Source organism: Carya illinoinensis, chromosome 7 (genome assembly GCF_018687715.1).
Source record: "Carya illinoinensis cultivar Pawnee chromosome 7, C.illinoinensisPawnee_v1, whole genome shotgun sequence".
NCBI lineage: Eukaryota > Viridiplantae > Streptophyta > Magnoliopsida > Fagales > Juglandaceae > Carya > Carya illinoinensis.
This window is the reverse complement of record NC_056758.1, coordinates 34,762,650-34,778,079: the sequence shown is the minus strand read 5'-3', so window position 1 is coordinate 34,778,079 and position 15,430 is coordinate 34,762,650. Positions and strand designations below refer to the sequence as shown.

General features: G+C 35.6%; 2 protein-coding genes and 1 long non-coding RNA gene across 6 annotated transcripts; 2 read left to right on the top strand and 1 right to left on the bottom strand.

Annotated features, from left to right (window-relative positions):
• The first annotated feature begins 267 nt into the window (after nt 1-267).
• On the top strand, nt 268-919 carry LOC122317035. The gene is made up of 2 exons (XR_006244363.1): nt 268-563; nt 668-919. It is a non-coding gene; the product is annotated as an uncharacterized LOC122317035 (long non-coding RNA).
• Nucleotides 920-3,746: 2,827 nt separating this feature from the next.
• LOC122316359 (synaptic defective enhancer 1) lies at nt 3,747-4,481 on the top strand. The gene has a single exon (XM_043132886.1). The coding sequence runs from the start codon at nt 3,747-3,749 to the stop codon at nt 4,479-4,481; it is 735 nt and encodes a 244-aa protein (XP_042988820.1).
• A 1,874-nt stretch (nt 4,482-6,355) lies between these two features.
• LOC122316083 (DNA-directed RNA polymerase I subunit RPA12-like) lies at nt 6,356-10,772 on the bottom strand. 4 transcript variants are annotated; one of them, XM_043132607.1, is made up of 8 exons: nt 10,519-10,772; nt 9,284-10,058; nt 8,679-8,735; nt 7,767-7,921; nt 7,410-7,450; nt 6,930-6,989; nt 6,775-6,831; nt 6,356-6,675 (listed from the first exon to the last, which is right to left on the bottom strand). In XM_043132607.1, exons 4-8 carry the CDS (start codon nt 7,882-7,884, stop codon nt 6,601-6,603), a joined length of 351 nt encoding a protein of 116 aa, XP_042988541.1. In that variant the 5' UTR covers nt 7,885-7,921; nt 8,679-8,735; nt 9,284-10,058; nt 10,519-10,772; the 3' UTR covers nt 6,356-6,600. The 4 variants fall into 4 exon arrangements, with proteins under 4 accessions (XP_042988541.1, XP_042988542.1, XP_042988540.1 ...); XM_043132608.1 differs by lacking the exon at nt 9,284-10,058; XM_043132606.1 differs by lacking the exon at nt 8,679-8,735 and having other exon boundaries at nt 10,519-10,770.
• Nucleotides 10,773-15,430: the final 4,658 nt, after the last annotated feature.

Genomic DNA, 15,430 nt, shown 5'->3' with positions numbered 1-15,430 from the left:
ATAAGTGGGTAGATCAGGTAGTGGGCGGTTAAGCTCCTCTTATATTTCATTATCTAAGCATCTTTTTAAATTCGAATAGAAATGAAAGATATTATATACGTGAGTCTCACGACATTAAATGTTGTTTATGATACGCATGCACCTAGCAATATGATCCAAGTCTCTGACAATATTGGATATTAAACATATCTCTCTGAATCATATCTAGAAAATAAAATTATAAGAAATTCTAATCCATCCTAGAATTTTGCCAAAGGGAATAATTTAAAGAATAGATCAAGATATTCAATTTCAGTACCCAGATTGGCTCTGATCCTACTGCAGGCCATATATATATATATTTTAGGCTGTGCAAAAATACATCATAACCCGATCCGCCCGATTAATCCGACCCAGCCCGTCCGTTAAATTCGGATTTAACTAAACAACGGGTTCGACCCGCTATTTATCAGGCGAAAGTGCAACCCGTCTGCTTTTCATCTTCATTTCAAACCCCAACCCCATTCTTCTGCGCAACGCTTCATCTCTTCTCCAGCCCACCAAGCAGTCCCGCTCCATCCATGGTAAGACGAGAAAATAAAGTAGATTTTTCACCTAAAGAAACAAAAACCCACTCCAGGAAATTTTCAAGTTTATCAAAACCCACTCTTGCTTTTTGTCTAAGCAGTTGTTTCCTTCGCCGGCTCGCAGTCAATACCCACTCCAGAAAGTTGGCTCACAGTCACAAGCTTTCTTGGAGGAGGACGATGAAACCTTGCTTTTTTGAAGAATCAGTTCTTTATGTAAGGTATTTTTACGACTAGGCTTTGGTCAAATATGGAAATGGGATGAATGGGTTTGACCGTTTGATCCTCTGCAGTTTAATAAATTACTCTTTATATTGTTTTTTAAATGCAATTGAAGGTGGTAACTTGTGCTTCATGGCATGCATATTTTTATTTGTCCAGCCCTTCTTATCCGTTTCCAAAGAACAACCATCATCTTTATTTAGTTTTCTTTTTCTTTTTTCCCTTTAGCCAAACAACAGGATATCATTGCCAGAACATAAAACTAAGGCATCTTAATTCACCCGATTAAAAGTTAAAGAGCCTCTCGGTCGACTTGCTTGTTTTAGAAATTAATACAAAATCTGAGTATATCAAATAGTGATGGAAACTTCAAACAAAAGCGAACTCAAAATCATCATTGCCATTGTTATCGTCTCTGCCTTCTTGTTCTTTTTGCTTCTTCAGAGGTCGTTTGAGGTTTCTTGAAATTGAAGAGGTGGATTTTCTGGAGAGGCAAAGAATTTTATTTATTTTTAATAATAAATAAATTTAAAACCGACAGTTGAATCGATCCGAATAGTTAGGATCGGGTCGGACAGTTTTCGTATAGACCCATTTACGGGTCGGATCGCCCCCAAATCTGACTTGTCTGGGTCGGGTTGCAGGCCGCATGCATGACACTTGAAGTTGAAGCAACGTACGCATGCAAGTCCTCCCCTCACCAACCAAAATCTAAACCACAAAATTTAACTTTCGGTGGTTGAGACCTCTCAGGCTCTCAGTCTCAAAGCCAATAAAAAAAGAAAATCCACGTTCCATTCCCTGCCGGTCATTCATGTCATCTCCTAGCTAGCTAGCAGTAATTAATCAAACATGGATTAAATATCAGAGCAGTATATATTCAACAAGCGTGGAATGCATTTATAGCCGTCAGATTGATATTTTAAGCTAGAATCAAGAGGCCAGGGCCCGAAGAAATAATATTAGTATATATGCATGTAACTTTCAAGTGGAGATGATCATTTTGTAGTCTTCGTCAAATTAAGGTAGCAGCACCCACCGAACTCGATTGATGTTAACGGTCGATTCAATTACCAAATTCGATTTTCTTTCTTCCTTTTCCTTTTCATGGCCGACCAAAGCAGATATATATATATTTAGACTCTACAAATATATAAGTGTCCGTCACATTTGACCAATATCCATTAATGATTTGTATGAACTGTGCATCCTAAAATTATAATGTTATAATTTCTTAATATATATATATATATATTTCTTTTGGTTTCTCCGATCCCTGCATGCATTGTATTCATAATTAATTTTTTATTTTCCATTCTTAGACGTACAATAAATAAAATAAGGAACAAAAATATCATATATCCATGACAGTGATACAATATGCCAACTTGTTTAGAAAACTATGGGATAAGTACTTGATAACATTGCGTTTTGAATTTAGCAGCTAGCGTCGTTTAAATTTATTTTATTCTTATACAGATTTTCATTCAAATTTGATTTAAAAAATTCAATATAAAATCCGAATCCCACTTCATCAACAAGCATAGGTTATAAGCAAGATGCATGATTCTAGGCCACGCAAACGAAACCGGGCCTTCAATGTATAATAGGTAGCACTATTATCACGGCACACGCGGGGCCGGCGATCGTCATTATAGAATCCACTCGAGCTACGTAAGAATCGCTAGCATGTCGCCACGTGTACAAACTCAATTTGCTCTACCACAAAGATCTTTTTGTTTTTTTTATTTTGTGTTGCTATTCCCCATTCCCTGCACGTGACGTGAGGGCACGGGGACTAAAAAAGCAACTGCATGGAAGCCGTGGGGCCCACTATGAAGGAAACGTGAATGGCTAGGATTCATCTCGTCTCCATACGCTGACTAGACCAAACTTCGTGGAGAACGAGGACCAGATCCAACGCCCATAATATCCCGAACGGAAATTTCCTAGAACACGATCCAACGGTCAAAATCCCACCGGCGGTTGCCGCCCTAACTATCTCAGGTCTTGGAGTACTTAACTGGTAGCCGGCCGCAACGGTTGTCGGTAAAATTTAGGAAGTTTTGATAGGTATAAAAAAAGTCGTGTATTAATATTAATTTATTTATATTTAAAATTTAAATTAATATTATTTTTAATAAAATTTTTTTTATTAATTATATTAAATTGATGTATATATAAATGTACAATTATAGTAATTAAATTTTTTCAAATCTAGAACTTGGGAGAGTAACATAAAATGGAAAATGATAGAACTGCTATTACTCTTATCACTATTTTATCATTCTAAATGATATTTATATAAAACTAAATAAAATAATAAATATAAAAAATTTATTTTATTTCCGTATCAGTGTGTACAATGTACATTATACCGAGCTTAAATAGCAATACTCAATATAAGCCGTTGGAGCTTGGGGCCGGTTCTATAAAAAGGGCGTCTGAGTCAGGAGGAAAGATCACGAAGTAGCATATATAGAAAACAAAAGCCAAACCCTCCCGTTTAAGGTCCTCTCTATCGTATCGATCATTTCTGCGTTTAAGGGTCTCTCTATTGTATCGATCATTTCTGTGTTGGAAATCCAAATCGATATCTATCTTTATACATATGGTAGTTTGGTTTTTCATGCTGGTTTTTTCTGATCCTTTGTTTCTTACACCATAGCATAGACATACTTTCTTAAAACTTGCTATTCCGAGACATATCGAAGCGGTAAATTCAAGAGGATATATTGTACAAGCTGTTTCTTGCTTCCTTGACCTAAGATTATTGTTTTTTTTTAATATAATCTTATCAAGTTTTCTGAAACATCTTGATCTTTGTTTCCACGTACGATCTTTGTTTTTTCCTCTTTGATCTTTGGTTCTCACAAAATCCAGGCTATCGATCGTGTTATTATAAGATCGACGCCTCCTTTATCTTCTATTTTATATAAAATTAAAATCAATCCGAGAATGGATGCGGTTATGGTACCGTATTCATCGATGGACCGATCAATCTCTCGATCTCCCTACAAGCAAATCAAAACCCCAAGGAAAAGCGCTCGCGCTTTCAATTCTAAAACCTCCGAAAATCTCGTTCCCACGAACATCTATGGGGATCTCTTGCACCACTACCATCCTCCTCCTCCTCCTCCTCCTCCACCTTCACTCTCATCTTCCTATCCCCTCTCGGCCTCAATCTTCAGTCACCCATTTAGGCAGCATCATCACCAACAGCAGCCACCTCTCCTTCCTCTCCCAGCTCCCATAACTCATCAATCTCTCCCTTCTCGCGCCAGAGGCCTGATCTCTTGCCCTCCTTCTACCCGAAAGACCAATAAACGCAGGGACCAGTCCCTTGCGCCAAAGAAACCAAAACCCTCAAAAAGAGAGGATCCAAAGCAAGATTTGACAAAAACCAGGCAAGCTATTTCCGAATGTTTGATCATAGCTTCGAATAAACAGTTAGGGCCTGACCCGAGTGATCTACCCAGGGATGTATCCCGAGTTTTAGGTAAGACTCCTGATAAGGTTGCAATAGAAGAGTTGGAAGAGTTTTCGGGAACAGTTTTTAGTCTGGCTCCCCCTCCGAGTAGCTTGCCACTGCCCAAGTTTTCTTTGAGGCCGAAGCTTTGTTGCAACGCCGAGGCTGCCGGGATAGATGCCGGAGCGACCGATAGTCTCCGGCGTTTGTTACGCCTCCGGTGAAGTTGTTGTCTTTTGGTACGGCTGTGCAATTGGTGACGATGGGATATCGTTTGCTCCTGCGTGAATAAAAGCATCAGCGAGTGCAGCTTTGCATGCCCACTGTGCTGTGATCCTTTTCCTTCCTTTTTCTCTTTTAAAAATTTTGTGATCACCTTTGTTTTTTATTCGGGTGCACAAAAATAGGACGGAATATTAAGCGTCGGACCTTTGTGGGGATTAGGAGATTTCCCAAGTTTTTTTTTTTTTCGTTTCAATCTCCATTTTCCTGTTTATTTTCTCCGCATTATAACATTACGTCCTTCCTTTTTCTGTCTAAAATATATTATGTAATTTAGTTACAATGGTTTGCTCAAATTCTTTGCCAGTTTCAAAAATAAAGACATAACAACAAATATATCCACTTAACCTAAAAAGGAGAGATAATAAATTGATGAATGATGAATAAGTTTCTAACTAGTACTTAATAACACATTCGAGGAGGATGACAAAAGGATGGTATATAACACTTCGTTATTTTAATTAGTTTATATATGAAACCAAATAAATTTTTATTAAGTATAACAAGAAATGACAAAATTTAAAATAAAAATAGTATTGCCTTATAATAAATAATTGATATATGATTCGTAAACTATTGTCTGATTGGTTAGATTCTGACTCTATTCCCTTTTCGATGATGAGAAACTCAGATTTTACAGACTTGGTTAATTGTTTTCACAATGGATCTGGCTTGCCTTCTGTGTAAAAAAACAGGAAATCTCTTGTTAAACAATTAATGGTTCCGATTGACTAGTAATAAGCAATCATAGCCCTTTAAATTCTTTCTTATTTTCTTTTCTCACTTGCAATCATTTTTCATCCCCTCTAGCTTTAAAAATGATATTTGTAATTAAACTTTTGAGACATGTAAATCTTGCATTTTTTTGAAAAAAAAGAAAAATAAATGCTTGTATGTCCTTTCCTTGTACCCCTTCAAAGTGATCACTCATCACAAAATTTTTTATTTTTATTTTTTTTATTTAGTAATTAAGAAAGTGATTTTAAATGTATTGATATTTTTTTATTTTTTAAAAATGTTAAATATATTTAAAAAATCTGGAAAGAAAAATGAAAAAAAATTATGCATGTGGTTAAAATAAGCGGTGCACTCTCAGCGGGAGAGTAGCACCACTAAAAAAGAAAGAAAGATAAATTTTGAGATTTATTTAAAACATTATATTTTTAATTTAAAAACTCGTTTTTTTTAAATGTTTTGTTAAAATTTTCTTAAAAATAAAATTAAAAATATCAATGAGAATGTATTTATATTTGATACAAGCTATTATATTTAATAAATAAATATATATAATGAATAAATATTTAGAGGGGATGAAATGTATTGAACGTGTAAGAGACAAAAGTTATTGAGGCTACTAACAAACAATCATAACCATTAATCCTTTAACAGGATATGTCCTGTTCTTTTGGCACAGGATGCAAGCCAAATCCATGTACCTTTACTTGGTTAAATTTCAAACCAGAATATCGCAATTACATCCGCGAGTTACGTAAATCATCATCTTTACCGACAAGACGTGACCTTAATAGTTGTTTGGCAATCGAGCCCAGAACTAAAAGGAGTATAACCTTGACATGAGATTCTCTTTTGGATACTCAAACTTATGTACAGAATGCAATAAATAATTTAATTTTTTTAAATTTTAAAATAAAAAATATATATTAAAAAATTATATTATAACAATATTTTACTTTCATTCCTTATATGTATAACTAAATGAGACCGACCTACTTGAGCATCCCTGAGAAACGGGGCGGTGCTCACTCCATTTTAATACAGCGGAGCATATCAATAGTTTTATGCATGCAAGCAGTGATAACGGGCCAAGCACTTTTTGTAACTTGTACATTTTAGAAATTACTGAGAATATAATTAATGTGGTCTGAGGCTCTCTCTGGGGGCAACACAATACGCACCATCCCCAGTGAAGCCCATACAATTCGAATAACAGCAGGTGAACCACGATCGAATCTAACGCCTACCGACATTTCAGCGATGCCCGAGAAAACACAAAAGGCAGGCTGGGAAATGGGAATGCGGTTTTACATATTCGATACAAACTTAATTCTCTGAAAACTTATGTCCACATTTGGTGCATCGATAAAATGTAGTCTGCCCTTCATCCGCTGATCTCATCTGGCAAGGTAAAAAGACAAGAAACGGAGCACTTTCTTAAGATAAAAGGCATCTTAAATTGAGAGCTCAGAAAAGGAAGAATATCATCTGGCAGAATACCTGCATGGTCCAATACTCAGCCTCGTCATTTTCGCATTTTTCACATTTCTTTTTCACCTGTCAAGAAATAATTAGCGTTGGATAAATTGACAGCAGATTCATCAGCAAATACAATGCACGTAGATATCAGCACACTGCAGTGCAGCAGTAGTTACCTTTGATAATTGCACTTCTTGGTCTCGAATCAGTGAGATTCCCAGCTCCCTTCTGATATCCTGCAACATAATAAACGTGCATTTGTAAAAAAGCTCGGTGCCAAGATAACTTAATTGAACAAAGAAGGGATTAAAAGCTCGGTATATGAATTATGAAACCCATGATCTATAACACATGTTCAGAAGTTAATTGCTTTATTCTAAACGAAGATATGCTCAGACATCTAAAAGTGCCTGCAAAGTGTGAACGTGACAAATGTGGATATAATTGGCAAAAACCATACATAAAGCGTGTACAAAAATGTAACATCCAATAGAAAGTTTATTTTCAACATTTGTCATACAGGCAGACATATCATACAAGTTGGGTAAGTTTAGCATTATTACATACCTATCCTATTATATAATCAAGCTTCAGCCATTTCAAAAGACAAAATTTGTCAAAACATCAAATGCAACAGAAGATCAGTTAGGGCATACCTCGGCTGTGACTACATAAGATATCTCCCTTTCAGAAATCTCTGAAGACAAAGGCAACCAATCAGGAATGTACAAAATCATATAAAAAAACAGTAATGTGAGAAATACTTTCTGGGCCCATAATATTGTAAACCCACTGCCATCAAGCAGGAGATATACTTTGGATGCCATGCCTACAGCATCACAAAGCATTACCCAAAACGGGAACAAGAATGCCAGGTATAGAAATACAGAGAGAAGTTCCTGTATGTACCCTTCTAGCGTTTCTGTTCACTGAGAAAATGAGTGCATAATAGAATGATTGAGTAAAACATGTAATGATCAAAGTAACCACGCAAGCTAACGTGACAGCTATACCTTTCACACTGCGCTTAAACTTACACAGGGGACATTCAGCATACTTAGTTGATTTCAAAGAAAGCATTGTCCCACAGAAGTCACAGAACAAAAAACCACGTGCACGAGAATACTCCATGAGATGCCTTTTCCGGGAGTTGTTTACCGAGGCAAGTCTATAAAAAATAAGAGAAACTGTAATGTTATAATTTGCTTACATGATGGGAGAATTTCAAACACACTAGGATTTAGAAATGATGCTTCTATACTCTAAAGATGGTTAAATATGAAACGTTTTCTCCTCGGCATATCTGCAACTAAATGTCCAAAACAAAAATAGCCTCCTTGTAATGCCCCGTTCCCGGAGGGTCAGGGAGTTAGTTCTCATCACTTAAAACCAAATCCAAACAATGCAGGTATAAACTCCAAAGGCTCTCTATAACACACAAAACTCATTTGTTCAAACCAAATATATATGTTCCTCTACAAGAACATCAATGAACTACTCTAACATAATTAACTATGAACACCACAAAGTCTCAATGAAAACATCAATGTCCCAAAATAATACTCAAAAGGATATGACTAGTTTCTTGAATAATATCCACTTATAGACTCTTGTAACCTTTGGCGCTTATTCCACAATGCTCAACTAATCTTGCCCATTCTTTCTATTTTAGATCCTAAGTAGAAACATCCAAATCATCTGAAAAATAGTGGAGATAATTGGATGAGTTATCAAAAATTCAGTAAACAACGAACCTGTACTAGTGCGTAAACATGAGCCAATCATAATAAAATGTCAGATTTCAAAGTTCAGAACAGAGACTAGTGCAGAAACAACCGAGGTTGTTTTCATACAAATTATGTAGGTTTTCACAAAATCAACCTCAGTCCGTTTTAAGCAAAGTCTAGTATAAGAACACCACTTACCTGACTTTGACAGAGTACTATCTAAGCCTTCAACTTGCACCATAGCAATATTACAACCTAATCCAAAAAAATATCAATAACATATAATAACTCATACAAGTACAAAACTGACTAACTAACAAAATTCTATAAACCAAAACTATAGCTCAAAATGAGCCCATAAACAAAATAGTTCAACCTGGTGCCTTGGGTTGATAAAGGCCCGAGTGCAACACCCAGGAACTACTTTTTTTTTTTAATAGGTAACACCCACGCACTACTTCACCAATAGATTAACACAACGTCTTCGAATTCCCTTAAACATTCGCCACACACACGTCAAACAAACAGCCCACACTTTCAAGTCAAACAAACTTACTCCCGACATATCAAACATACAAACAGCCCACCACTTATTCCGAACATGTCTAACATACAGCCTACGCTTTCAAGTCTCTCTGTCCACAACAATTCAAACAAGAGACCCTCCAAACACCAACCAAACACGAATTCACAATCTCTACAATTTCCAGCATACGAACAAAGACAACCCAATTTCTAGTAAGCACCAAACGCAACAATCAAGGAAACTTCAGTGCGATTACAAGGCTAATGCTCGGGGGTACCTTACTCAACTCAGAGTGGTGGTTAATCAGTTCGACAGTGAGGTGACGCTGCTTGGAGATGGTTCGTGGTGATCTGAAACATTTGGCAAGTGAGGCGGTGCGGCTACCTCCGTTGGTCTCCACAGGTCTCAGGGGCTGTCCTACCACGAAGAGAGAGAGAGAGAGAGAGAGAGAGAGAGAGAGAAAGAGACGCAGAGGAGTGAGAGGGACAAACGAAAACTTATCGGCGTGACGAGTAGCAACTGGCGAAGCGGCCTGTGGAGCAAGGCCTTGGCAGCGGCAGTGCGCGACAGGCTGTGACACAACGGGGAGAAGAGAGAGAGGGAGATAGACCGTAAGAGGGAGAGAGAGACGGGGATGGAACCACTCGAAACTGTGGAGAGCGGCGCGTCACGAACCAGGATGGACGGCGTGGAGCTGGGCGCGATGGCGAGTGGCAATCACAGAGGAGAGAGGGAGCGACCATGAGAGGAAACAGAGCAGAGAGGAGGGCAGGGGGGCTGCGCAGAGAAGCACGGGGGAAAAAGAAAGGGAAAACCTTAAAGTCGGTCGGGTGTTAATTGTTTTTTACGCCCACTAGTGAAAGACAAACACGCAGTAGACTTGTAGAAATTACGGTGGGGGTGTGCATCAGGTAAACCCCCTCTCTTTTCCCTCTCTCTTATCTCTTTCATCTTCTCTCCTCCCTAGCACTTCTTCCCTCCCGAATTTGTTCTTCTCCACTCCTCCAAATTTCTTCTTCTCTTCTCCTCCGATTTTTGTGTAGAGCACAGATCTGCGATTATTCTACAAATCATAGGGATAGCAACTCCAAATCTTTGTTCAATACATGATAAATACTTCACTTCCAGATGTGGTCCATACTAGAATATAGTTCCTTCCTATTATAATATTTGTTTCGATGCTCCTCATTTATATCACTCTAAAATCTGGCTTGCAATACTGGGCACGCACACTTTGCACCCTAACAAAGCTAATGAATGAACTGGTTTGCAATACTGGGCACGCACACTCTGCACCCTAACAAAACTGGTTTATAGAAAGCGTGGTTTGCAATATTGGGCACGATAAAATAAAAATAATAAAAAAAGTTTACATGGTACTAAAATTGAAACCGACGTCAGTTTTAGGGCAAAATTGTGATATCTGAAGAACAACGTTTTAGGGCAGCACCTTTCTCAGCATCCAAACATAAAATTAAAGGCAATGAAATCAGATAGAAACACAGACAATACCCTCACAAATCTCTTGTCGATGGCCACAGCTTTCTTGGTCCTTGAGGAGAGCAACAATCGGAGGAGACAGAGAGAAAATGCAGCAAGGTTCTTAGTTGTATGTCATGATTTTGGGCTGAAATGAATTTCTAGAGGGAGAGAAAGAGCAACGAAGGGTGGGGGAGAGCAGTTAGGTCACGGGAGCTGGGAGGGAGAGAGAGGGGGAAAGATCTAGGAAAAAAGAAATACCTGTGTGCGAGTTTAGCTTGTCTAAAGTTGCATTCCCTATGTGGAAGCTTGTGATTTGTTGGTGTAAAATGCAATTACACACCCGACCGGCCTGAAGAGGCTGAAGTTGTTCTGAAAAAGAAAAGGATGTGGAAGAGGTAGGGCTTGTGACGGGGTGGGCTTGGTCGTAATTCGGCCCGGATCATTACATTACCTAGAGCATTGGTAATAGTTTCTTTATTTTTATATATAAAATTACATATTTTGAAGATTGATTTTGAATATGAAAAAAAATTTTTATATTAGATTATGTATTTTTTGATCAAATAATAATAAAATAATAAAGAGAGAGAAGAGAAAAAAGAAAAGAGAGAAAAAAGAAAGAGTTGGGAGGAGAGAGAAAAAACAATAAAATAATATTTAAAGAAGGAAAAAGACATCTTTTTCCTTCTTCAAACATGAATAACAACTATTCATAGTTATTTAAAATTATGAAGATAAATAAACTAATGTAGATGAAATTGTGACAAGTTTATTCAAATTTAATTTCAAAAATGAAGATAAATAAACCATTATTAGTGCTCTTACCATTACAAGGCAACAAAAATTGCGAGAAAAAATTGCCCGCCGGCCCGGATCATTTTATGAGTAAGTTACTTTTACATATTTATTATATAATTAATTATATTAATTATTTTTTAATACACAATTAATTATATCAGTAGGATATGTAAAAGAGTAAATAAAAGTAATAGCACATAAAATTTTATTATTTTATATATTATATATTATATTTGTTTTTTTTACTTGTGTTATATTAATTTAGTTCTTCTATTCATCATCTCTACATTATATAATTGCTAAGAAAAAAATAAAAAGATAAATAAAAAATTATGAATGATGTGTGATGAATAAAATTTTTCTATAGACAATATAGATTTCCAGCAGTGATTTATTAATCATAACGCATCATCTCAGTTCAAGTGGCTAGAGAAACCCATTATAACTTGCCCAACTTTTTAGTTTTATTAAAGCTAAAATTAATACCGAACAACCAAAATAAAAAGTAGTCTTACTTTTACAGTTGCCTTGTTGTGCGCATTAATAATTAATTTCCTCACTTTTATTGTAAGCTTGGTCCTATTTGGCTAAAGGAGAATCTTCCGTTTGTTTAGCCATCAGGATGCATCATCGTACAATGTACAATGTGGTGCAGACAACATTTAGTTCGGTGTAATGTTTCAAAGACCCAATACTAGCTGCAACAAAGGCAAGAGTTCTGTTGTCAAACGAAACAAAAGAGGCATTTTTGTGCTCCATTCAGCCAAAAAAGCAGGACAGGAAAGGGTTTCTTGCTGGATTTTTTAATTACATACATAGGCAACACTTTCATTGTTGCTTTAGAAGCCCAATATCTCTATATGGTAAGCCATGGATCCGCCCTCTCTTGGGTCCATCTTCACATTGTTCACAAAAACTGTTATTTATAATCAAGATGTTAAAGATCGATGTAAAGTAATAATTTGTATAAATTTTAAATAGATAAGTTTTATATAGACCTTTATCAAAAACTTCATGTGCCAATTTATTCACCGTCCAGTTCTCATGAGACTCAAAATAACTAAAACCATAAAGCAAGGCATCTAGAGAGCTGTGATCTCAAAGGAGTAAACACGAGTAAAAACAGAGATATCAAAAATCATATCGAAGGTTAATTATATAGGAAGAGGGGCAAGCCAGCATTTGTTTAGGCACGTACGTTGACCAAGCATGGATTCAAGACTTGTAGACTAAGCACGTGAGTGGGAGGATAAAAAGTTACAAAACATCTATAGAAAATGAAGAAATTGAACTTCACAATAAAATCAAAAATTCTATGTACAGTAATTTTTGTGCACTCTTTTGTGCACTCTAGTGATATGATTAGTTGGATATTAAAAAAAAATTAATCCAGCCAATCATATCAGTGGAGTGTGCAGAGAATACGTAAAAGTGACTATATATAGTATTGCTCCAACAAAATATATAGTGAAAAAACTACTTAAAATATGAGAAAACAATTAAAATCACCTCATATTACCGCGAGAAAGTGAAAGATTGGAAAACCCAGTCCAGACTTCATTGGGATTATTCATGAACCTTATTGGACCTTAACCTACTTCACCAATACATAAACCCTACCAACTAAATCAATTTACGCAGTAAGAAAACAAATATGGAAAGCAAATTATCAAAGCAACCCACCTTATCCAGCTAGCAAGGGAAGAGAGGCTCGTTCTGTGTTAGCAGCTGTCTTTTTCTATCGGGACCGTCCACAGCGAGCCGGCGGGCTCTAGTGTAGGAGAGGATCGACAGATCAATTACAAGGAGTGAGAGTCTTGGGTGGCCGTCCTTGATTTTCTACTAGAAACTTTGGTGGATAGTTAAGAGTAAATTAATATAAAAATTATATTCATTATCTTTATGTCATATATTATATATAATTTTTTAAATTTAAATTTTTTTCTTATTAAATATATAGTATATAAATGATGAGTACAAACATTTAATTAATTTTTAAAAAATAAAATAAAAAAGAAAAATAAATATGACGTGTCCAAGGTTGACGCTTTGGTTTGGTACAATTAGTTGAAGGGAAATGCTACACATCCTCCCACACCACACACTTTATATATTAAAATAATATTTTTTTTTTATTTTTTATTTCATTTTATTCTTATTAAACTAATTAAATTATTATATTTATCATCTACACATTACATATTTATTATAGAAAAAATAATAAAAAGTTTAAAATAAATATAATGTGTGAAGTGTGAGGATGATAAGAAGAATTTTCCTTAGTCGAAACTTTCCCGCCCCAAAACTGGACTATAATTCACCTTTTTATTTTGGAAAAGTCTTCTTGCATGCACTCATGCGCACCAAAGCTGACGTGGAATTTGATTAATAAAACAGTGCGTACAAGTGAGGTGGGGGAGATGAAATTTAAAGGAAGAATGTTACACAACATCCTATACTACATATTTTATATATTAAAATATTATTTTTTATTATTTTTTTATTTCATTTTATTTTTATTAAACTAATTGAATTATTCTATTTATCATCCACACACTACATATTTATTATAGAAAAAATGAAAAAAAAATAAAATAAGTGTGGTGTGTGAAGTGTGAAGATGATAAAAAAAATTTTCCAATTTAAAGTGGTTTGAAGGAAGAGACCGAAACGGAGCGTTTTAATTTTATGGTGAAAACTGAAACTCATTGGCTCTTAGACATGCTTCATCTAGCGTCTTCAAGAAGTTAAGAACTTCAAAACTCATTATAGTTGAGAAATGGCTTTCTACAAAGTGGCTGAGAAAATGTGTTTGATTGCTAAGAAAGGGCTTCCTCAACTTCCACAACAATGCTGCTCGAGAAAGGGTTTCCTCAACATTGCTCATCTGAGAGAAAAATCAGATTTTACTTTCTGGGTTTCTGTTATTTTCTGTTTTGTTTCTCTTAGCTGATTTCTTTTTCCTTTCCGATGATTTAAAGAGCTTATTTTGCTATATAAAAATGGTTGAAATTTCGGCATTTTTCATTAATCTTGATTCAACACAGCTTGCACAAAACTCTATTGTCAGCTTTAAGACTATGGTTGCTTACCTTCCAAAGAGTAGTTTAAATGCAGTAATAGAATTGTCTGAAAGTATAGAAGCCGAAAGTTTTGGTCTATCTGGATGTAGGAGATGATCTAATTAGGAAGGCTGTTTTTGTTAGAACTTCAATTTGTAGTGAAGAGCATCCAGATACAATATTTGCCTCTGAAGGACTAGAATCGAAACACAAAATCCAACAATCCTGTCAATGATTCGGTACCCAAGATGTCAGATTAGTCAAACAATGCAAGAGAAAGATGGAGGGAGTATCTGAGACCATCCGAAAGTTAGAAGAAGAGATTTGTGTTTTCTTCTTTTTAAATTTTTTTTTCCATGTAAATAACTCAAGTTCCAGATGTAAAACCTTAGATTCCGGATACATGATTGAAGAAAACAACCGATAAAAATTCATTTCAAAATCCAAAACTGAGTACTAAAATTAACCCTCACAATTTTCTCAATCTAGGGAAAGCTCGCCGTCTTCGTCGGTGATCTCTTGTTGCAGATCTTGGGGGTCATTTTCGTTGACCGTACAGCCAACGTAGACGCAGGTGCTGAGTATCTCTCCTTAATGGTGCCACTGAGGTCCTTAGCCATGGACATGTGACGCATAACCTTGGCAATCTCGATGACGTTGTCGAGGGATATGTTGCCATTATGGTTAAGGAAAAATATAATTGTAAGTACAATTATATATTAATATGTATATTAATATAATGTAATTGATCAAAAAGTAAATTTTATTGAAAATAGTACTAATTTAAATTTTGAATATGAAGTAATCAGTATTGATATATAAATTAGGAGTTTTGTTACATATAAGTACAGTCGCGCACTAATCTGTATACCAATACTGATTTATTCATACTTAAAATTTAAATTAACACTGTTTTCAATAAAATCTACTTTTTGATTAATCACATCATATTGATGTATAGATTAGTAAATAATTATACTTGTAATTATATTTTTCCATAAATTAATATGTAATTTTATTTATATTTAACAAAACTCTATACCTAATATTTTTCGTCTTCTTGCGGCTGCGCTCAGGCTCCA